This window comes from Solea senegalensis, linkage group LG11, assembly GCF_019176455.1.
Source record: "Solea senegalensis isolate Sse05_10M linkage group LG11, IFAPA_SoseM_1, whole genome shotgun sequence".
Lineage (NCBI taxonomy): Eukaryota > Metazoa > Chordata > Actinopteri > Pleuronectiformes > Soleidae > Solea > Solea senegalensis.
In genome coordinates this window covers 24,992,860-25,012,971 of record NC_058031.1, presented here as the reverse complement: position 1 = coordinate 25,012,971, position 20,112 = coordinate 24,992,860, and the positions used below count along the sequence as shown (strand labels likewise).

At 43.0% G+C, this 20,112-nt stretch overlaps 4 protein-coding genes and 3 non-coding genes across 8 annotated transcripts; 5 read left to right on the top strand and 2 right to left on the bottom strand.

Annotated features, from left to right (window-relative positions):
* Window positions 1–1,731: 1,731 nt before the first annotated feature.
* On the top strand, window positions 1,732–4,888 carry fkbpl (FKBP prolyl isomerase like). Of its 2 annotated transcripts, XM_044038448.1 has the most exons (4): window positions 1,732–1,870; window positions 2,619–2,762; window positions 2,844–3,124; window positions 3,750–4,888. In XM_044038448.1, exons 2-4 carry the CDS (start codon window positions 2,621–2,623, stop codon window positions 4,371–4,373), a joined length of 1,047 nt encoding a protein of 348 aa, XP_043894383.1. In that variant the 5' UTR covers window positions 1,732–1,870; window positions 2,619–2,620; the 3' UTR covers window positions 4,374–4,888. The 2 variants fall into 2 exon arrangements, with proteins under 2 accessions (XP_043894383.1, XP_043894384.1); XM_044038449.1 differs by lacking the exon at window positions 1,732–1,870 and having other exon boundaries at window positions 1,877–2,762.
* A 204-nt stretch (window positions 4,889–5,092) lies between these two features.
* On the bottom strand, window positions 5,093–7,564 carry LOC122777308 (EBP cholestenol delta-isomerase). The gene is made up of 5 exons (XM_044038463.1): window positions 7,488–7,564; window positions 6,216–6,522; window positions 6,087–6,123; window positions 5,872–6,002; window positions 5,093–5,439 (listed from the first exon to the last, which is right to left on the bottom strand). Exons 2-5 carry the CDS (start codon window positions 6,517–6,519, stop codon window positions 5,225–5,227), a joined length of 687 nt encoding a protein of 228 aa, XP_043894398.1. The 5' UTR covers window positions 6,520–6,522; window positions 7,488–7,564; the 3' UTR covers window positions 5,093–5,224.
* Window positions 7,565–8,385: 821 nt separating this feature from the next.
* trnah-gug lies at window positions 8,386–8,457 on the top strand. Its single transcript has one exon. It is a non-coding gene; the product is annotated as a tRNA-His (tRNA).
* A 441-nt stretch (window positions 8,458–8,898) lies between these two features.
* trnah-gug lies at window positions 8,899–8,970 on the bottom strand. Its single transcript has one exon. It is a non-coding gene; the product is annotated as a tRNA-His (tRNA).
* Window positions 8,971–9,368: 398 nt separating this feature from the next.
* trnae-uuc lies at window positions 9,369–9,440 on the top strand. Its single transcript has one exon. It is a non-coding gene; the product is annotated as a tRNA-Glu (tRNA).
* A 325-nt stretch (window positions 9,441–9,765) lies between these two features.
* Window positions 9,766–12,522, top strand: ccdc115 (coiled-coil domain containing 115). Its single transcript, XM_044038466.1, has 5 exons — window positions 9,766–10,026; window positions 10,991–11,094; window positions 11,184–11,269; window positions 11,346–11,525; window positions 11,856–12,522. The coding sequence occupies exons 1-5, from the start codon at window positions 9,907–9,909 to the stop codon at window positions 11,966–11,968; spliced, it is 603 nt and encodes a 200-aa protein (XP_043894401.1). The 5' UTR covers window positions 9,766–9,906; the 3' UTR covers window positions 11,969–12,522.
* A 447-nt stretch (window positions 12,523–12,969) lies between these two features.
* Window positions 12,970–19,668, top strand: si:dkey-109j17.5 (zinc finger BED domain-containing protein 4). The gene is made up of 5 exons (XM_044038410.1): window positions 12,970–13,401; window positions 14,014–14,256; window positions 14,456–14,715; window positions 15,551–16,148; window positions 17,910–19,668. Exons 1-5 carry the CDS (start codon window positions 13,252–13,254, stop codon window positions 18,756–18,758), a joined length of 2,100 nt encoding a protein of 699 aa, XP_043894345.1. The 5' UTR covers window positions 12,970–13,251; the 3' UTR covers window positions 18,759–19,668.
* Window positions 19,669–20,112: the final 444 nt, after the last annotated feature.

Here is a 20,112-nt window from a genome sequence, read left to right as displayed (position 1 = left end):
TATCTCATAATTTCGACTTTTTATCTCATAATTTCGACTTTTTATCTCAGAATTTCGACTTTTTATCTCATTTCGATGACTTTATCTCATGACTTTTTATCTCATAATTTCGACTCTCTACCTCATATCTATGACTTTTAATCTCATAACTATGACTTTTTACCTCATTATTTCGACCTTTTATCTCATAACTATGACTTTTTATCTCATAATTAGCACCTCCCAAAACTCTTTCATCTGTAAATATTCAGTTCAGTCACTCCAAAGATCTAAATTTGAAGTAAAGATTGTCTATGTTGATGGTGAACAGTAAAGGGACAATGCAACATTTACTGAATATAAACAGAGAACGATTTCAACTCACTGAACACATGACGACGACGAGATGCTGTCACCTTAGCTCATATTTACTAGGGAGAGAGTGACCCCTATTGGTGACTTGTGATATGAACAGAATTAAATGGGAAGGTAGGTCAATGTTGTTCAGTTTGGTTCATACTTTGTCCTGTTTTAAGGTCTAAGATGTTGATTGATGGATTTAAAATGATTAGAATATAATTGAAAGCATTTAAAGTTGAATGCAGGTGAGGGTTTTTCTGTAGATAACAGGTCAAATTGTGACATAAAGTAATTTTTTTTCACAACCTGGCAACCCAAATGTTGTGCTGTTATTTAAGGCTCATGACTTTCATTCAAAAATATATGTGGGGAAAAAAAATGATCATATGTAAATGATTTTGAGTACATTTCTTTTAAAAGGTGTTTGTTTGTTTGTTGTCAGTGGTAACATCGTTTATTTACGTGCGTCCTTGTAAAAGATCAAACAGTGTGAGATTTTATCTGAGATGACGTTCTTCCTTTTTCTCTTTCTGTAACACACGCACACACGCACACACACGCACACACACGCACACACGCCCCTAATGGTTTCCAGCGGACGTGGCACTAACTCACAGTGACAGCACAGATTAACACACAGGACTTAAACCTGAGTGGTGTCAGTCAAAGGTCAACACACACTGACACTGTGTGTGTGTGTGCATGTGTGCATTTGTGTGTGTGCGCAGTGTTGTAATGTAACAAAGTACAAATACTTTGTTACTGTACTTAAGTACAACACTCACTCAGCAAAATGTTCAGCTGAAGGCTGAGACTTTGTTCCTCGTTACTACCAAAGAAGAGAGTTTGTATTATGGTCTGTATTTATATGGAGCCTTTCTAGTCTTGATGAACTGCTTTACACTACAGTTTTCACCCATTCACACATTCACACGCTGCAACATGGACTTAAGTGGCTTAGCTCAAAGACACATGTAGTCGAGCAGAGACTTGAAGCCACAACTGGCCTTGCTCTAACACTGATCCGCCATGGTTCAATCCTAACTCCTCACTTTTTTTAATACTTTTACTTTTACTTCTAAAACTTAACAACATTTAATATCAGAAAATTACTTTTGATACCTAAGTACAGTAACTGTCATAAACTTTAAGACTTAAACTTGAGTAATATTATAAGAAAAATTTACTTTAAATTCTACCAAAGTAATTTATTGGACTTTATTGGACCCAAAGAGTGACTCAGGGGACTAAAGGTTTAAAAATAAATGAATAAATAAAATAAATATCATACAGAATGTACAGTACACTACAGTGGGTTAAACTGTAGTAATGAACTGTCGCCAGTAAGCGGCAGTAACGGAACTCTGTGGACTAAAGCTGCCGTAAATCTGTGAAGAAGAAGAAAAGCAGGAAAATGAACGGCATCGACAGCAGGAGCTCGTGTTTACTTGTTTTCTGACGTGTTTTCTTGATTTCTGGCGCATTTCTTGTCGCGGGATAAACATTATTTTATATTGTGTTTATAAATGAGGTAAGAGAGAAAGTTTAAAGTCATTTGCTGCTCGTGAAACGAAGAATAAAGACATTTTCGAGGCTCGAGTTTCTGCTCTTTAGCTTCGGCGCTGATGCTAATTCACGCTAAAGCGAGACAAAACCTCTCGTTTTATTCACCAAAATTGGTGAATAAAACTGTGAAATTAAACTGTGAGTCTCACAGTTTAATTTGTTTATCTCGTCAGGTTTTGCCTGAATACATTTGTTGCTGTAGCTGAAGTAAAAATAAACCTTTGCAAAGTCACAATATTCAGTAAGTCAGGTTTTGTTAATTTATAAACTTACGTAACGTAATGTGTCTTACAACTGAACTTGATTCGAACTTTAAATTCGATTTTTGTAAAAAAAATAATAATAATAACACTCTTAATCATAATTTCAAGATACTTTCAGCATGTGTTGTTTATACAGAGATGATTTTCTGTTATTTATATAGACTTTACTGTTGTTGCTTGTTGTGGACGTTTAAAACAGTTCATTAATAGTTTGTTGGTGGGTGGATGGAACAGCTCATTATTACTCCCTGTAGGAGTGGCCACAGTGTCTTCTCCCTTGCGTCCTGTTCTGTCACACAAACTGTCCTCATGTCCTCTTCCTTCACAACACCCGTGGTTCAAATAACCGACACATTCATTGATTATGAAAATAACTGTTGGCTGCAGAGCGGTGGTGTGGTCCTTAACATTCTATATGAACTTGTGTGTGTGTGTTTTTGTTTGAATCAGTGATGGAATCAGTTCACCCTCCCATCCATGATGGCGCTGATGTCACTTCCTGGGTGTCGGTTTGTCCTGGAGGCCTCTGGAATGTGGAGCTGAAGCGAAAACACACAGAAAGTCAAAGTCTGTCAAACTCTGGTGACGTTACAGGTACATTTCTACCATCACCTTAAAGAAATGGTCCTTGTCTGCATGAATAGAAACATGTTTAAGCGTCTCTGTCTCCTCCAGCGCGTTTGTCCAGTCCCCGTCCACAGCTGGGGTCACTGTGTTACGTCCGAGTGCGACTCAAAGCTGACACGGGTGAAACTGAGAGTTCAGAGTCTGATCCCGTCGATGAGAAGCTGTCAGTCACTGAGGTAGCAGCGGCAGAGGTCACCACCTTCCCGAGGAGCCAGGACTCTGTGCTGCAGGTCCCACTGGGCCACTGGATGACGCTGAGGCTGGGGGAGGGTCAGTGTGATGTCACAGAAGCATGTGTGGAGGGAATGAGGGCCAGAGAGACATGTGAGGTAAATGTCCAAGCTGTCAGCACCCCCATGATTTCAAACGTAGCTGCCAGTGGGAACACAAACAAACACAGATTTTAGTCACTTTTAGACAGACTTTTCCAACAGGAAACTGAAGTTTGTAAACCACTCACTCTCCCACACCAAAGTCCTTAGAGGAAATCAGTTATTGTGGCTCATGGGGACACAGGAGCTGCTGGTCTACTGCTGCCTCGTGTGGTCACTTTGTGTCACTGATTTAAATCTGATGAATGAATAAATGAATGACATTTGAACTTAGTGATGGACCCAGCAGAGGACCTGCACCTCCTGTGTCCCCACAAGCTTAAATCACTGATTTCCTCTATGGACTTTGGTGTGGGAGAGTGAGTGGTTTACAAAACTGACATAATCCTATGTCAGTTTAAGTCTACGATGTCTGAGGAACATGTTCACGTCTTTATCTCACTGTTAGACAGACTTTTCCAACAAGAAACTGAAGTTTGTAAACCACTCACTAAAGAGAGCTAAAATGTGAGTGGTTTACAAACTTCAGTTTTCCATTTAAACAGTGAGATAATGTGGCTAAAGTCGTTTTTTTTTTTTATAAAAACTGGTCCTCTAATGTGTCTGATTGTTGTTTTCTCAGATTCTGCTCTCACCGGTTGGAAATGGAGTCGATCGCTGTCCTTCACGAGCCACAGTTGAACTCAGTGGTTTCACGCCAGGCAAGGAATCCTGGGAAATGTCAGCGGGGGACAAGTGGGAGTGGGTGAGGTCACACAAACAGAGGGGAGGAGTGAGGTTCAGGAGCGGGGACGTGTGGGGCGCTGCGGACAGCTACAGCCGAGCACTGAAGCTGCTCATCGCGCTCTACGGCTGCGCCACGCAGATGGAGGAGGCGGAGTTTAGAGACCCGACAACGACGCAGCAGCGACAGGACCTTCCCTCCGTGGATGAATTAAAACAAGTCAAAGCGGAGTTACACTCTAACCTGTCTCTGTGTCAACTCAAACTCAGCCATCCACTGCGAGCCCGAGCGAACGCGGCCAGAGCCTCGGAGCTGGAGCCAGGTGGCGCTAAAGCCTGGTATCGCCTGGGTCAGGCGTGTTTGACGCTGAGCGAGCTGGAGGAGGCGAGGCGGGCGTTTGGGCGCCTGCTGCAGCTGCAGCCGCAGTCGCCCGCCGCACTGAAGGCACTGAAGGACGTGGAGAGGAAAGAGAAGGAGACGGACGCAGAATTAGGACAGCGACTCAGCAAAATGTTCAGCTGAAGGCCACAAAATCTAGGCTGACGTGACTCAGTGCATTCCATTTATGTCGGAATGACATCGGATTTATCTCAGGCTAGCCATCCTTAGCTTCTGTTAGCACAAATGGTATCAGTTGTAAATGAGAACACGTTAATTCTCTGTTAGCAAGGTATGCTAAGTCACCAACCCAACTATGTTTGTTTTCATTATTAGTTGGGCATGTGGAGTCAGCATTCCATTTATGACGGCGGTCGGAACTGGGAATGATGTCAGATGTCTCTCAGGCTAGCCATCGTTAGCCTCTGTTAGCGCCTTACATCAGATACTGTGAATGGTTCCTCTGTTAGCAGGGTATGCTATGCTATGTCACCATTCCCTTAGCACGATAACACAGTAACATCCAGATATGACCAAGCATATCTGGATGTTGTTTTTATAAAACTTAAATTATTATTAAAAATCTGTTCTTCTCAAAAAATGCTTTAGTGTTTTATCTGGAATGATCAGGACTAAGTAATAAAGTTTTCTGATATGCAGAAACTGTATGTGGATGTTTTTGTATTTAATAATTGGTTTGAGTTTCTTTTTCCCCAATACTTAAAACCGGTTTGTGTGATTTTTCAGCTTCTGAAATGTGAATATTTTCTGGTTTCTATGTGAAGTTTAACATCACATAGTTAAGTCCTCTCAGGTTTTTATGAAATAATAAATGTTATATTTATTTCCCTTTCAGGCTCCACACAGTTTGAAAAAAGCTTTATTATCACATGGAAAAGGACAAATATGTTTTGTTTGCATTGAGTTGTATTTATGTGTGTGTATTCTGTCCCTCTGTGTCCCCTGGTTTGTCCACAATTCTCTGTCTCCGCCGCTCACTTCCTCTTGGCCTTGTGCGTCCTGTCGGCGAATGTCTGTGCCGTGGACATCTGCCTCCACGCGTCCACGATGAGCAGCAGCGGGATGACGACCCACAGCGCGTTCATGAACACAAAGTAGAACCAGAAGTAGACCGGGTGTCCGTACTCGCTGTGGACGTAGCTGTCTCTGTGCTCCGTGAAGAAGTAGAGCACGGCACCGTACAGCTGACCTGTCAATCACACGGTGAGGTCACGCCCACAAAAAACTATGTACGATATGTAAACTTTGACCTACTTTATAGATGAGATAATATAATACATTTTATCAATGTCCAAGGTAAAGGTAATAAACAATTAACGTGTTTTCACATCTGTGAATTTAAAATACTGGACGATAAAAAATCAGATATATTTTATCATTCTAAAAGATCAACATTTCTATATGTCTTATAAATAATCTGTATATTTTGAGTCTATATCCTGATAAAGGAGATAAATGTGGATATAAAGCTGTGCACACGTTTCTCTGGACTCATGAAACGTTTGAGAGTGACACTACACCCCCGTCTACACTGTAAAATACTCATGAATCCTGGGAAATGTCATCCTGTAAATACACTGTAAAATACTCTGTAAATATACTGTAAATACTCTCTTCTTACCTAATGAAATGATGAGCTGCAAGACAAATCTGTAGGGCTTGTTGTTTAAAAAGGCAAACACGGTCCAGAGGCTGAACGGTCCCCAGAACCAGGCCGTGATGGTCTCCATGCAGATGGTAAAGTTGTCGGCTCTGCACAGAAAACCACAAACGTGAGTTTGTTATTTTTGTCTTTCTGCTAAATCTCAACACAAACAAGTCGTTAACAAAACTCACATCACATATCGACTGTCTCCTTTAGAATATTCTTTCCCTGTGAGGGGAAAAAAAACAAAACACACCATTAACGTCCAACCAGATTCTGCCTTTTATTTTGAAACACAGTTTCCTGTTTCATCCACTCACACAGCTGCGACAGGAAGCTCTGGTCTCCCGGGATGACGTCGTAGTAGAGCGAGAACCAGCCCTCAATGACGCCGTGGATAAAGCCACACACGGCAAACCAGCACACAGCCAGACGCCGCCACGTCCCGAGCTGACCGCTGCTTCCTGTGACGAGCCACGTAACGAGCAGGAGGAGGCCGGACACGGAGAACAGGAAGACCAGGATCTCCGACATGGAGCGGTCATTGGCAACGTACGAGGGGATGAGGAGGTCCCGAGGCCAGAAGGGATGAAGAGGAGCGGAGGGGGAGGCGGCGGCATCCATGATCTGTTTAAAGACAACAATTCAATAAAAAAAGTCAATTTAAAGAGACAGTTAAGGTTTTTTTTAAAGAGCAGTTGTGACATAGTGACATATGCTGCGCTCCATTTACGTCACAGATGGGAGTGATGTGAGCACCCCCTGTTGCTGATGATGCTTTTCAAATCTTTGCTGACGCACATCATGTCCATGATCAAAACTGTGGCGACGTTTGCTAACCTTAGCAGAGTTGCTAACTTTAGCAAATGTCGCCACATTGCTTAAGCTGGCTAATGTCTATAACTGTTGCTAATGTTAGCAATGTTGCTTCTGTTGGCAATTTTGCTAACATTAGCAAGTGTTGCTACCATTAACAACTTTGCCAATGTTGGCAAAAGCTGCTACAGTTAGCAAAGCTGCTAATGTTGCTCACACTGGCTAATGTCTAAAACTACTGCTACTGTTAGCAATGATGCTACTGCAATAAACTTTGCTGATGTTGGCTACGTTGCTTTCTAATGCTAGCAATGTAGCTTCTGTTGCACATTAGCATATTTGCCAATGTTAGCAAATGTTGCTGCAGTTAGCATAGCTGCTAATATTGTTCAAACTGGCTAATGTCATAAACTTTTGCTATAGCAAACAACTTTGCTAATGCTGGCTATTGTCACTGGCTACGGTCTTTAAAGCGGTTGCTAATGTTAGCAAACGTTGCAACAGTTACCAAAGTTGATCATGTTGTTAAAGCTGGCTAACATTGACAACTTACGTTAGCAATGTTGCTACCATTTACAACTTGGCTAAAGTCTATAATGTCAACAATAACATGACATGTCAAGACATACGGAATATTTAATTTAGAGCAAAATCCAGATTAAAACCTGGATGTAATCTGGGTTTAAATAAAAACAACAGAATTCAGATGGATCATTTAATCCAGATGAACCTGGACCAGGTAAGCACAGGTGAGGGTTTAATTCCATGTGTCTTACCTGTGCTGCTGTAGTTTCACCCTTTAGTCTTGAATAAAATCACTAGAACATGAAAACAAGGAAAAACTCACTGTGGATCCACAGTGGGCGGGGACTTGTTCCAACACGGACGAATCAGAGCGCAGCATGAATATAGCTACACTGGCGCGTGTGATCTGGTCCCTTCTCTGATTGGCTCCTCATCTCGGAACATTAAAGCTGACGCCGGCGGCCACCAATAACAGCACGTCCCTAGTTTCCCCACAGACACCCCCCTGCGTCCAGGAGCAGAACGAAGACACATTGCACACGATGGTTCTCTTCTCATTCATTACTAAATGCATGAAACATGCGTCACCTTGGTTCACATCTCCAACTAGAGTTATTTTATTTGTTTTACTTTATATAAGCCAATAAATGACCATGTTGTTGCTGTTAAATCCCACACCAAAGTCCATAGAGAAAATCAATGATTTTAGCTCGCGGGGACACAGGAGCTGCTTGTCCTCTGCTGCCGCGTGTGGTCATTTTGCGTCGCTGAGGCCAATCTGAACAAAGGATTTCAAACACCAAAGTGACAAAATAAGATATTTGAACTTAGTGATGGAGGCAGCAGTGGGTCAACAACTCCTGTGTGCTGTGATGTAAAAATCAACGATTTTCTCTATGGACTTCAGTGTGGGAGAGGGAGCGGTTTACAAACTTCAGTTTCCTGTTGGAAAAGTTCAACACTCCGATACAGCAGTGAATATAATTCTCAGATATTTTTGCAGTAGGAGGAGATTAAACAATCCACATCTTGTCGAACAATCCCCATCAGATAATGTTCCAAATACGTTGCAATTTTCAACATAACATAACCGTAGAGTAGGATTATATAGGCTTTATCCTGCCTGTACGTCATCACTCCCGGTAGCTCGCCGTGATCGTATAGTGGTTAGTACTCTGCGTTGTGGCCGCAGCAACCCCGGTTCGAATCCGGGTCACGGCAGGGAAAAATTCCCTGACACGGCATGGGAGTAGTTTTCTTGCTTTAGGAGCGTCATTTAAAACAACTTGTCGATGAAGATTAAATTATTAATTTACATATTATATGACATATATGTCTACTTTCAACTTGCTTTAAGTTGCTTTCAAGATAAAAGGCATTTTGGGAAAGTAATTGGAATAGTGACATACTATACTATACTATTACTTTTTCAACATTATAACTTGTAATTGTACCCCAACACTAACTATTGGCTATTACCATGTTGTACAGCAATTTAGGTGTTACCCAAAATGCCTTTTATCTTTACAGCAACTCGGAAAATGAAAGTGGACATATATGTCATAATATGTAAATTAATACTTTAATATTCATCGTCTGTTGTTTTAAATAATGCTCCAAAAACAAGAAAACAGTTCTCATGCCGTGTCAGGGAATCTTCCCTGCCGTGACCCGGATTCGAACCGGGGTTGCTGCGGCCACAACGCAGAGTACTAACCACTATACGATCACGGCGAGCTACTGAGAACGATGTCACGAGGCTTTCAGGGTCGTGTTATCTAGCCATAGAATGGGGGTGAGTACTGTCGTGTAAAATAAAGACAACTATATGGATATGGAGTATGGAGGACAAAACCTGACTTATGTATAAATAAATACAGAAATAAATGTATAAATACAGAAATAAATAAATGCATAAATAAATGTATAAATACAGAAATAAATAAATGTATAAATAAATGTATAAGTAATTACAGGAATACATAAATCAATACAGAAATAAATGAATAAGTGCATAAATAAAATTATAAATAAATAAATAAATGTATAAATAAATTCAGGAATAAATGCTTTACATTTATTTCCATTTATTAATTCATATATTACATTTTCTTCAACGATTGCACAATAGCTCCCATATGGTCTAGCGGTTAGGATTCCTGGTTTTCACCCAGGCGGCCCGGGTTCGACTCCCGGTATGGGAACTTGCTTTTTGTGTTTTGAAAACGTATGCATATTACAGTTTATTACAGGCGCGATGTCAACACCTTTGTGTCACAATAATAACACATTCTTCTTCAGCATGTATTTGACTGGATATATAGAACACATATATAATGAGAAACAACATTGCTCATCTTTGAAAACATTGTTGTGTAGAATCGATATTGTGCATGGATGACAATTCCTGGTTGCAAACGTTGCGTTAGCATTTCCAACTGCATTTTCTGGAGACGTGTGCATATCTAATTGTTTTTATTTTATTTTTTTAAGCGGATTCGGAAAGCGGAAGAAGAGAGGAAGATGAGAGCGTGCACGTGATCTGGATTTGTCACCTGACGCGGAAATAGAGCAGCGCAGTTTGTTGTGTTTCCACGTACATTTCTCCCTTTTAACGCGTCGTTCTTTGTGGTGAATGATTTAAAGGATAATCCGGGAATAAAAGCGAACATGGTTCTGTCAGAAGCAGATGAAAGTTCGGCGTCTGTGGATGAAAAACTGCTGTTGTTCATGGAGCAGCTGCAGATTCTGGAGGAGAAACGAGCAGCTGTGAACTCTCTCATCGAACATGTGAGTTCACACGAAAACAACGAGATTTGAGTTTATTCAACTTTACCTTCAACACAGACAGACTAGCATGGCTAGCACAGGGTAGATTGCTAGCATAAAATAGGTAGTAGCTTGCTAGCATAGATAGATAGTGGATTGCTGGCATAGATAGTAGCTTGCTGGCATAAGATAGGTAGTAGATTGCTAGCATTGTTAGCATAGAAGTTGTGATTTTCTTCTATGAAACTTTACTGATTGTTTTTGGTTTGTGGACAAAACTAAATATTGGATTATTGGACATTTTCTGCTTTGTATTTCCTTCACTGAGATCAGCCGATCGGTGGCTCTTGCTACGGTTGAGGATTTTTCGAGGTGCTGGGCCATCTTTGCCCTAACCCTAACCTCACTTCTTCTCCATGCCTAACCCTAAACCCCAGGTTGCTATTTCCCCCGAAATTGAGTTGTTTCTTGTACATAATATATACTTAGAAGCAGTCACTTCTTCCACTTTTCTGAGATTTCTCTCAAAATCCTTTATTGTAGTGAAAACTTTGGGACTTCTTGCTTGGGTAACAGTTGCCGGCGCCGGCTTATCATTGGCAGCCGGCCCTCAGTACGTCACTTCCGGCACCACAGCCCTTCACTTCCTGTTTCTCTTATAAACTCTTCCTGTGTCGTGTGTGTATTGCGCTGTTTGTGTTTCATGTTTTTAAGCAATTTGTTTTTTATTGTACTTTGGTCAACAATGTGGTTTTTAAATGTGCTTTCGTAAATAAATGTGATTTTTAGTATAAAAGCCAATATTGTTAGTTCTCCTCACTGCCTCTACATGACAAAATTAATCGCCTTACCTGTTGTTTTCTTGATCTTTTTGGGGATTTCTGACTCTGTCGGTCTCTGTCGGTCCATCTCACCCTATCTCACCCTGAACCTTCTTCATTTACATATAAATATACTCAAGTTCTGTGTTGTGTGTTGCTCACAGGGATGGTTCTCCATGTCCAAGGCTCGATACTCGATGGGAAACAAACAGGTTTGTGCGCTTCAGTACGCCAGTGACATCGAGCCTCTAGTGTGTGTCCATGTCAGGTGAGGAATCAGTCAACTGATTTCTGATTTATATGTTGATTTTTCATGATCGGTGTAACTGTGTGTGTGTGTGTGTGTGTGTGTGACAGATCACATGACAGTGGTGAGGTGGAGTTCTGCACTGAATCTGGAGACGACGTGAGGTCAGTGGAGAATATCGGACCTCAGGAAGAAGGTTAGTCTGTGTGATGACACACGTTTTCCTCCATTATTATTTTTATTACTTTACATGGTACTACTGACTGTCGCAGGCATCAGGAGGAGAAACAAACCTAAAGACGTGGTCGCAGAGAAAGAGGGAGGTGACGAGGTCGGCAGTGAGAAAGCAACAGTGAAGAAGAACGAACAGGATCCTCGACAAGACCCGCTGAGGTGGTTTGGGATTCTGGTTCCACAGTCTCTCAAACAAGCGCAGGCTGCGTTCAAGCAAGGTTTGATCTCATACTGAAAATACAAACATCTGAGGACTGATTTAAAGTGAGAGGAACGCGATTATCTCTGAATATTTACATGAATAAACACAAAGTAACGTCTAGGCTAAAAACGTTGTTTTGCTCTGTCCCTGCCGGCAGCCATGTTTTCACTCTAGCTCGTTCTGTAGTGGCTCACAGCAGCAGGTGGCGCTGACACAGCACAGCATCTTCATTTCTGTGTCCTGATCTGAAAAAATCTCCTAAAATCCCAACTTGAACATTGATATTTTGGTAGCTACTGATTAAAAAAGGTGGTGACACTGATCGTCTTGTGTTGTGGTGTTGCAGCGATCGAGCTGTCAGCAGAGGTCGCCACTCTTCAGACGTCAGTGTTGAAGAGCAGACAGGAACTGAAGGACGGCCTGAGACAGAAGCAGGTGGACGCGGTGTCACAGTCCTGACACTGAGCCAGTGAACTCTGACCCGGTGGGTTCATATCATATGTTGTTTGCCGAGTGTGTGAAGATCAGTCGTGTTGTGATTTAAATGAAGTTCATTTCAGTTTGTGTTTTAATAGATTAAAGCTCAGCTCTGTCATTTGTTAGTGCCACACTTCTGATTTCTCTGTTGTCCTGAAAGCAGCACCAGCAACTGACTCACGACACTAGAACGATTCAGCCATTAACCAAGTATTCATTGATTACTAAATTGTCAACTATTTTGTTTTTTGTGGGTTTTTTTCATGATTAAAACCAGTTTGTGATTTTTCAGCTTGTTCAACATGAATATTTTGAGAAACATCATCATGTCCATGTACCTCAACTGTGAGATATTAAGTTACAACTGTGAGAAACGATCTCAGAATTATGACTCAGCATCTTCTGAATATGACTCGGCATCTATTATCATATACTATCTCAAAATTATGACTAAGTATCTTATAATTATGATGTGGGTGTGGCTTTTTATTTAAGTTTACTGTGTTTTATTCCATTTTTTCATGTTGTATTTGTGTGTAAGCTGATGCCAGCAAATAAAATGTATTATTTTATTAACAGGGCTGAACGATTTTGAATAAATATCTAATTGTGATAATTTTGACAGGAATTGCGATATGATTCGTGATAGGATGGTAATTTTACATCATTATTATCGTTTTAATTTGAAAACTGTGATGTTTGTGCAGACGTGTGAGAAACAAAGATGTTCTCTTCAGTATGTAGAATGAGATTTGTTTAGATCAAGACAATAATTCATCAAAAGTCATATCTTGACACATGTGGGTGTCCATAGTTCTTGTGTGGATCATTAAGAAATGATTTCACCTTTATTATTTAATGTTTTCATATCTGTAAAAGTCTTTGAACTGAGTTTAATTTAAACACAGAGTAACTGTCATGGGCCAGTGTTGCTTTGAACTGTTAGAATGGACTTCCTGCTCCATTATTATTACAGTGATTAGAAGCCCAGTGTTTTCTGCGCGCCTCCCTTCGCAGACGCGGCGGACGCAGCGGCAGCGTCAGTGTTGTTATTGACGCGCGCAGACATCCGCAGCGGTGCGACGCGTCAGCGACGCTCACTTTCCTTTTGTCTGTCAGAGACATCGAGACATCAGCTGATGTCTGAGCGCGGAGCCGAGCTCAGGGACGTAAACACGCCGGCCTGCGCGCACTGGCTCCCGGCTTCTTCCCCGAGCCTTCATCGCTGCTGAGCTCGCTCCGCGGCAGAAGAAGCGTCCGCGCTCATGGCGTCAGCGTCGAAGGTGTCGATCCTGGATTATTTCAACATCGTGTACGAAGGAGAAAATGGCAAAATCGAGTCCAACTGCAAAGCGTGTGGCACCAGGATCCAGGCGAAGAGAAGCGTCACGTCCAACTTCGTCACGCACCTGAAGGTAATGACGTCACAATGAAACACTGACATTAAACACTCCGATTCTCCGTGTGTGTGTGTGCGCGCGCGCGCGTGCGCTTGTGTCAGCATGAGAGCAGGGCCGCTGCCAGCGAGTTAGAGGGCTTCAGGGAAAGGGATCTGGACCCTGAACCATAGAACCTGAACTACAGACCCTAATCCACAAAGCCTGAAATGAAGAACCTAAACAATAGAAGCAGAGCCACCAGAATACGTTTTGATTGAAAACAGGAAGTGAAAGTGACAGATTCACATCCATGTCTTTATAGAAAAACAACTAATGACAGATATTGTGATCATAAATGAACATGAATTAAATTCCTCCAATGAAGAGAAATTAGCATAAATCTTTCAATAGAAATCCAAAAATAAATGTATGATATCTATGATTAATTATGTATTCCAAGTAGAATCAATACCATTATCACAGTATTCTTGTGTTATTGGACTATGCATGTCACATTATCTGTTAACTATATTAATATGCATCTACTTTATCACACTGATTATGTTATTGTGATTTGTTTTGTATTTATTCGTATTATTGTCCGATAGACTGATGTACTGCCGTGAGTTGACCTTCCTGTGCTTGCAGAGGAAACACCAGGCGATGTACGAGGACTTTGTGAAGAGAAAGGATATGAAGAGAGAGGGATACTCGACTGGACCGCTGCACAGTTTCACCAGCAATGGAGGGAATCCACGCTTCACGTTACCTGTCAGTACTGGAGGAGCAGGAGGAGGAGCAGGAGGAGGAGGAGTGGGAACTCCAGAGGGAGGAGTAGGTGGAGGCTCTGGAGGAGGAGTGAGCAAGTTTGACAGACATGACCCACGTCAGGTGGGACTTGCATTCATTACATAAAATCGTTTTTATCGTTTCCAACAGGAAACTGAAGTTTGTAGATTTTATTTGATGAGCCAGGTTTTCACTGAGCACACAACAGCTAGGTTGTGTCAGTGTTTCATAATATGGCAATTCAAAAAACCTGAATTATCAATTGAAGTGATAAGATTCACACAGGTTTTTGTCCCCACAGGTCTTGATCTCTGAGGCCATAGCTAAGATGATCGTGCTGGATCTGCAGCCAGTGTCCATCGTGGAAAACCAGGGCTTCAGAGAGCTGCTGCAGTTCTTGGAGCCACGTTACTCCCCGGAGCCTCAGCACTACATCCAGAGTCAGCTCCTCCCAGCCTACGCCTACCAGGTCCAGCTGAGCACCCGTCAGGCGCTGGCCTCAGCACAGGCACTCAGTCTGAGTCTAGATCTGTGGAGGGGCTTTTCTGGACCCACATCAGGGTAGAAACTGTTGTAGTAACTGTACATGGAACGTATCACACGTGAATGCTTTTGTGGTATCTACCCAACATCCTCTGTATCAGTCAGTCAGTCATTCATTCATTCATTCATTCATTCATCCCTTTATTGTCTCCTGCTTTATCCTCCATGTGAGGGTGGTGGGCCAGGGTCACAGATCACCAGTTCATCTCAGGGCAAACACACACACACTGTGTTTCCATCATGGTACGGTTCAGTTTGGTACAGTACGCTACGTTTGAAAAGTGTGTCAAGAACTGGAACAGGGTGTGGTTATTTTGGTACTATACTATTTAAACTGTGTCATACTGTACCAAACCAAACGTTCCACGGGAAAAACATGGCGAGGGACGAACAACCATTCACTCTCTCATTTTACACCTGCCAGCAATTTAGAGTGTCCAATCTCTGCATGTTTTTGGTCACTGGCGGGAAACTGGAGAACTGGAGAAAAAGCCACGTGCACATGGGAAGAACATGGAAACTCCACACAGAGACGCCCTTGGTTGCACCGCATGGCAAACCTGGGTCTTTTTGTTGTCAGGCAAAAGTGCTAGCCACCATGTGTTGCCATTTCATATTAAGTTTCAGTACCTGCACAGTTATAAGGTTTGACAAAAAAGAAGTACATTGAATAGATATATAGATAGATAGCGAAGAAAAAGTTGCTCCATGTTCGACTGCAAGAAGACGACTAGGCAAGGTAAACCAAAAAAAACTGCGTGTAGGTATCGAAGTCCAGGTATTGATACAGGATTGACCATTTGGGTTCAATACCCAGCTCTATTCCCAAATCTCTCTCTCTTTCTCTTCGTAGATACCTTGGTGTCACCTGCCATTTTCTTACATCTGATTGGCAGATGTGTTCCGCTCTGCTGGCGTGCCTTCCCCTGACCACGGGCATCTCTAAGAATTGCGTGCTGTCGGAGTTTGATGAAGTATGTCACGCACACAGCGTGTCAGGAAGAGCGTTTCGTGTCGTCGCGGATCCTTCGCTGGCAACAGCGACCACAAAGCCGTGCTGTCTTCCTGGTTTTCTGGTGATGTCTCCTCTTGCTAACGCGCAAGACGACAATGATGAAGAAGAGGTGGAGAACGGTAACGGTGTGGAGGAAGGGATGATGAATGGCCATGGTGGAAGAGATGAAGGAGAATGGGAGGATTCGTGGGAGCAGGGTTTGGGGGTTTGTCGGGTGGACTGTTTCTCTCGTGCTCTTGAACAGTGTGTAAGACACGGGTTACGCTCCTGTCCGCAGTTCTCATCTGCACTGGCCAAGGCCGCCTCTTTCTATAACTACATTACCTCTGCTGTCCCGTCTGAGAAATTGAGCCAGGTGTTTGACGGAACTGGAGTGACCATGGGGGGAACAAGAAACTCCCATCCTGCGGTCAGAGACTGGGCTGCCCAGCTAAAGGTACGTGTCAAACAACTGTAATAACATTCACCCTGAGGTACCTGTGAGTCATTAACTCAGGGGTGGGCAATTATTTTCCCCAAGGAGTCACATGAGAAACAAAAAATATTATTGAGGGCCGGGCCAAATTTGAATTAATTTGAATTTAATTTTATCACTTTTGTCTAAAAAAAGCAGTAAATTGTATAGTTTTGGTAACCAACTCTATTAAAAATATCAAATGACTACACTATATAATGAATACTATTATACTATACTACTGTGGTATAGTGCAGTGAATATATTGTCGAACACAACCCACCCGCCCTGCACAGAGCGCACCTGCACGCTTACACACACACTAATGCTGCAATCACACCGGATGAGTTCACATACGAGTGACGATGCTTCGCTGGTTAGATCATAAGATAATAAACAGGGAGGGAGATAATCTGAACTCCTGAACTTAAACCGAGACACTTGTAAGCACACAGTGTTACTCCTGTAAAGAAATATTTAGCAGTCCATGTCTTGTTGAAAACGCGCCATTCGGAATGAACTTTTCTTTTTTTAACGTGAGCCGACATTTTTAGGGGGCCAGGGGTAACTGGCTCGCGTCACCCGTCACTGTGCAGACAGACGCAGATACGTGTGTCAGGCTTTTCAAAATAAAAGCAACACAGTTGTATTGCATGCGCAGCATAAATACTTGTTCATCTGTGTTTATGACTGACATACCGCGGGCCGGACAGGGATGGCCACGGTTTCGAAGATTATTAAGTTCATAGTGAAGCGATCCGCACTGACGCACATGGCAGTTTGGGTCCCTGCTGGAGGAGCTGGACAGCGTATATGCAGATCTGCCTCTCCACTCAGCAGTAAGAAAGTTCTAGAGCTATTTGTCAGCTGGTTTTATGCTATCAAGGCCTTTCTGGCTGAAAAAGGGCCAAACGTATCAAGAACTGGACGAGAAGTGGATTGTAAAACTTCTGTTTCTGGCGGACATTACGGGACACCTGAACGGGTTCAATCTCTGCAAGGTGCAGGACAACCTGTTTTTGACATGTTTGAGACATGGACGGCTTTTGTCGTTAAGCTGGCAGTATTCTCAGGTGACATTTTCACCTCCGCTATCCGTTAGTTCCAACACCTGAAACCCCCCCCCGAAATAACTACGTAGGCCTACATGATTGAGCTGGGGGTTCACAGTGCGATTTGTATGCAATGTGGATTTTAAAAAGGTACGGACCAATGTTCTCTTCTTGATCAAGCCCAACAGATTTGATGGACATTTTATTATTATTATTATTATTATTGTTATTTTAAATTTTGTATTTTGTGTGATAATTTAACTAAGTGTTATTGTTGATAAAGGCACACTAGATGAGAAGAAAATTTCAAACTGGCACTCCATGTCACAAAGGTTGCCGACCCCTGCGCTATAGCTGCAACAACTGGTCTGGTGCCATTCGAAAGCCCCTTTCAGCACCAGGCTGAAGTCAGGTCTTAAAACACGTACACCTACATGTGAAGACATACTTGCTGATCTGAGGCCTTCAGGCTCATTTATGCTTAATGCTAGAGTCGGTCCCTTCATTCAGTATAAATATATGCACAAAAGCCATTTCGGTGAAAGGTCTTCAAGAAAAGCCTGGCAAGTCTTTCTGCTAAACCACAGAAAGTGTGAACACTCAAAGTATGAGCAGAGTTTTTCTCACTCTTAAGACTAACTGTTTCCATGGATATAAAGACGTTTACATCCCTGTTTTATTTTTCATGCAGGTGCTTCGGCGGCTTCTGGACTCGGTGGACTTCCTGGAGGAGATGAGCGGTCCAGGAGAACTGTCACTGGGCACTGCAGAGCGAGCTCTCCTGAAGGAGCTTACTGACACTCTGGAACCCTTTGCTGAAGCGTGGGACATGGTGCATGGGGACAGACAGGACGACATGCACACAGACAGACATGTGTCAATGAGTCTCGGTCTGCCATGCGTCCTGGGTCTTCGCAAACACCTCTCTGAGACAACGACCCTCCATTGCCCCTCTCTCCTGGTGGCCCTCAGTCAGGCAGTTGAACGTCGACTGGCCCCCATCCTGGATGACCCACTCTATATCGCTGCCACCACACTGGACCCCCAGTTCAAGCTCACCTGGAGCAACAACCCTGACTGGCACAGACAAGTTCTCATAGAGGAGTTATCTAAATATTCCACAGCCTCCAGCCCCACACACCCCAACACAGATGTTCACACACTGTCCCAGACCCCTCCTGCTCCTGCACCATCACCGGTCTCTTCGCTCTCTCGGTCCTGCAAGTTGTTCTCGTTCATTAAGCAGAGACCCACAACGCAGGCCAAGAGCCTGGAGCAGGAGCTGAGTGTTTATCTACGAGAAGAACCCACTGATGAGGATGCGTTGCATTACTGGCGGCGTAAAGCAATTGACTTTCCTCTTCTGGCCCAAGTGGCCAAGAGGGCGTTTACCGTACCTGCCTGTGGTACTGTGGTGGGGAATGTTTTCATGACTGCTGAATGCTGCCTGCGGCCAGGACGAGGCCACGTCCTACCAAAGAACCTGGAGACGCTCATCTACCTCAAAGCAAACTACAGATTGTTATGGAGTCGGAGCTAATTAAACCGAGCAGCATCTCAAGACTTTGTAGCTCGACTTTGTCGATTCACTTCTTGGACACTGATCTCACTGAGACCACTAGAAGAAATGATGCAGCAATCCTGCTGCCTGGTCTTGGTCTTTTTTCCAACAGTTTTTCAACACACATTTATATTTTCAACTTTTCATTGGAAGGTACAAAGGCCGCAGCACTCATCACGTGAGCTTTCCAACCCAAAACCTGCACTCTTTATTAACTTGTACCCCAGTCTCCATCAAAATAAAACAAAGGAAAGACCGTGAACAGGCATGGCTCACTTCAGCATTTTTACTGTATGATATCATGGATTCACATCCTTTGGCCATCATTGGGGCAGGTGTCATGTTGCTCACTCAACCGGACTAATTTCTGCTCTGTTATTTCATCCATCCACCATCATCCGCTTATCCGTGATTGGGTTGTGGGGGTAGCAGCTCTAGCAGCAGGCCCCAGACTTCCCTTTCCCTGGCCACATCGTCCAACTCTAACTGAGGCAGCCCCAGGCGCTCCCAGCAAGGAGATATAATCTCTCCACCTAGTCCTTGGTCTGCCCCAAGGCCTCCTTCCAGTTGGATGTGCCAGGAACATCTCCCGAAGGAGGAACCCCCAGTTGATTTGTTTCATTTTCTACGCACTCTGCTCAGAATTCCTCTGCTCGGCTAGGATCACATACCCTGGTGTATACAGGAGAACAGTATTTCTGATTTCCTCCCGGGGACCCATGACAACAACCCAACAGGAAGGCGGCCATTTTGGTTGAAATTTTTGACCATGAAAACTGATGTAACTTCTCATGGTGTCAGCAGGTAAAATGTTACATCATTATGTTATTATTCATGTATGTAAACGTCACCATGACGATGTGATTATAATAAATGACTTTCTGACACAGGTGTGTGTTCTTTTATTTGTGGCTTTGTGAGGACATTTTCGCTGGTCCTCACATCTTTCAAGGGCTTTTTGGAGGGTTTAGACCTGGTTTTAGGGTTAGGGTTTAGATCTGGTTTTAGGGTTAGGGTTGTGATGGTTATTGACATTGTTTTGGTTTAATTATCTGCAACCTCACCACCTGTGTGTCAGCCTGAATATAAACCTTACAGGACTAGGGCAGGGTACCGAACTTCGGTTCTTTTATGGTACCGACCAAAATGCTTCGATACTACCCGGGATCGAAACATGCCTTGTTTTTTCGGTCTTAAGTTTTGGTACCTAAGGAGTTAATCATGTGATCAAGATCTCACAATGCTGCCGGTGATTGGCTGTAGTGTTACACGTGGTTGCGGCGTGCAGGAAGAATACAATGTGGTTACGCCCACAGATCGCGTTCACGTGTGT

Bases quoted from the DNA above. Each gene is read 5' to 3' on its own strand.
- fkbpl (XM_044038448.1), top strand. From the start codon at position 2,621: ATGGAATCAGTTCACCCTCCCATCCATGATGGCGCTGATGTCACTTCC. The intron at 2,763-2,843 runs GTACATTTCTAC...TGTCTCCTCCAG, and splicing joins AAACTCTGGTGACGTTACAG to CGCGTTTGTCCAGTCCCCGT. The intron at 3,125-3,749 runs GTAAATGTCCAA...TTGTTTTCTCAG, and splicing joins GGGCCAGAGAGACATGTGAG to ATTCTGCTCTCACCGGTTGG.
- si:dkey-109j17.5 (XM_044038410.1), top strand. From the start codon at position 13,252: ATGGCGTCAGCGTCGAAGGTGTCGATCCTGGATTATTTCAACATCGTG. The intron at 14,716-15,550 runs GTAGAAACTGTT...TTCTCTTCGTAG, and splicing joins TTTTCTGGACCCACATCAGG to ATACCTTGGTGTCACCTGCC. The intron at 16,149-17,909 runs GTACGTGTCAAA...TTTTTCATGCAG, and splicing joins ACTGGGCTGCCCAGCTAAAG to GTGCTTCGGCGGCTTCTGGA.
- ccdc115 (XM_044038466.1), top strand. From the start codon at position 9,907: ATGGTTCTGTCAGAAGCAGATGAAAGTTCGGCGTCTGTGGATGAAAAA. The intron at 10,027-10,990 runs GTGAGTTCACAC...TGTTGCTCACAG, and splicing joins TGAACTCTCTCATCGAACAT to GGATGGTTCTCCATGTCCAA. The intron at 11,095-11,183 runs GTGAGGAATCAG...TGTGTGTGACAG, and splicing joins CTAGTGTGTGTCCATGTCAG to ATCACATGACAGTGGTGAGG.
- LOC122777308 (XM_044038463.1), bottom strand. From the start codon at position 6,519: ATGGATGCCGCCGCCTCCCCCTCCGCTCCTCTTCATCCCTTCTGGCCT. The intron at 6,124-6,215 runs GTGAGTGGATGA...TTCCCCTCACAG, and splicing joins GAGCTTCCTGTCGCAGCTGT to GGAAAGAATATTCTAAAGGA. The intron at 6,003-6,086 runs GTGAGTTTTGTT...TTTTCTGTGCAG, and splicing joins GGAGACAGTCGATATGTGAT to AGCCGACAACTTTACCATCT.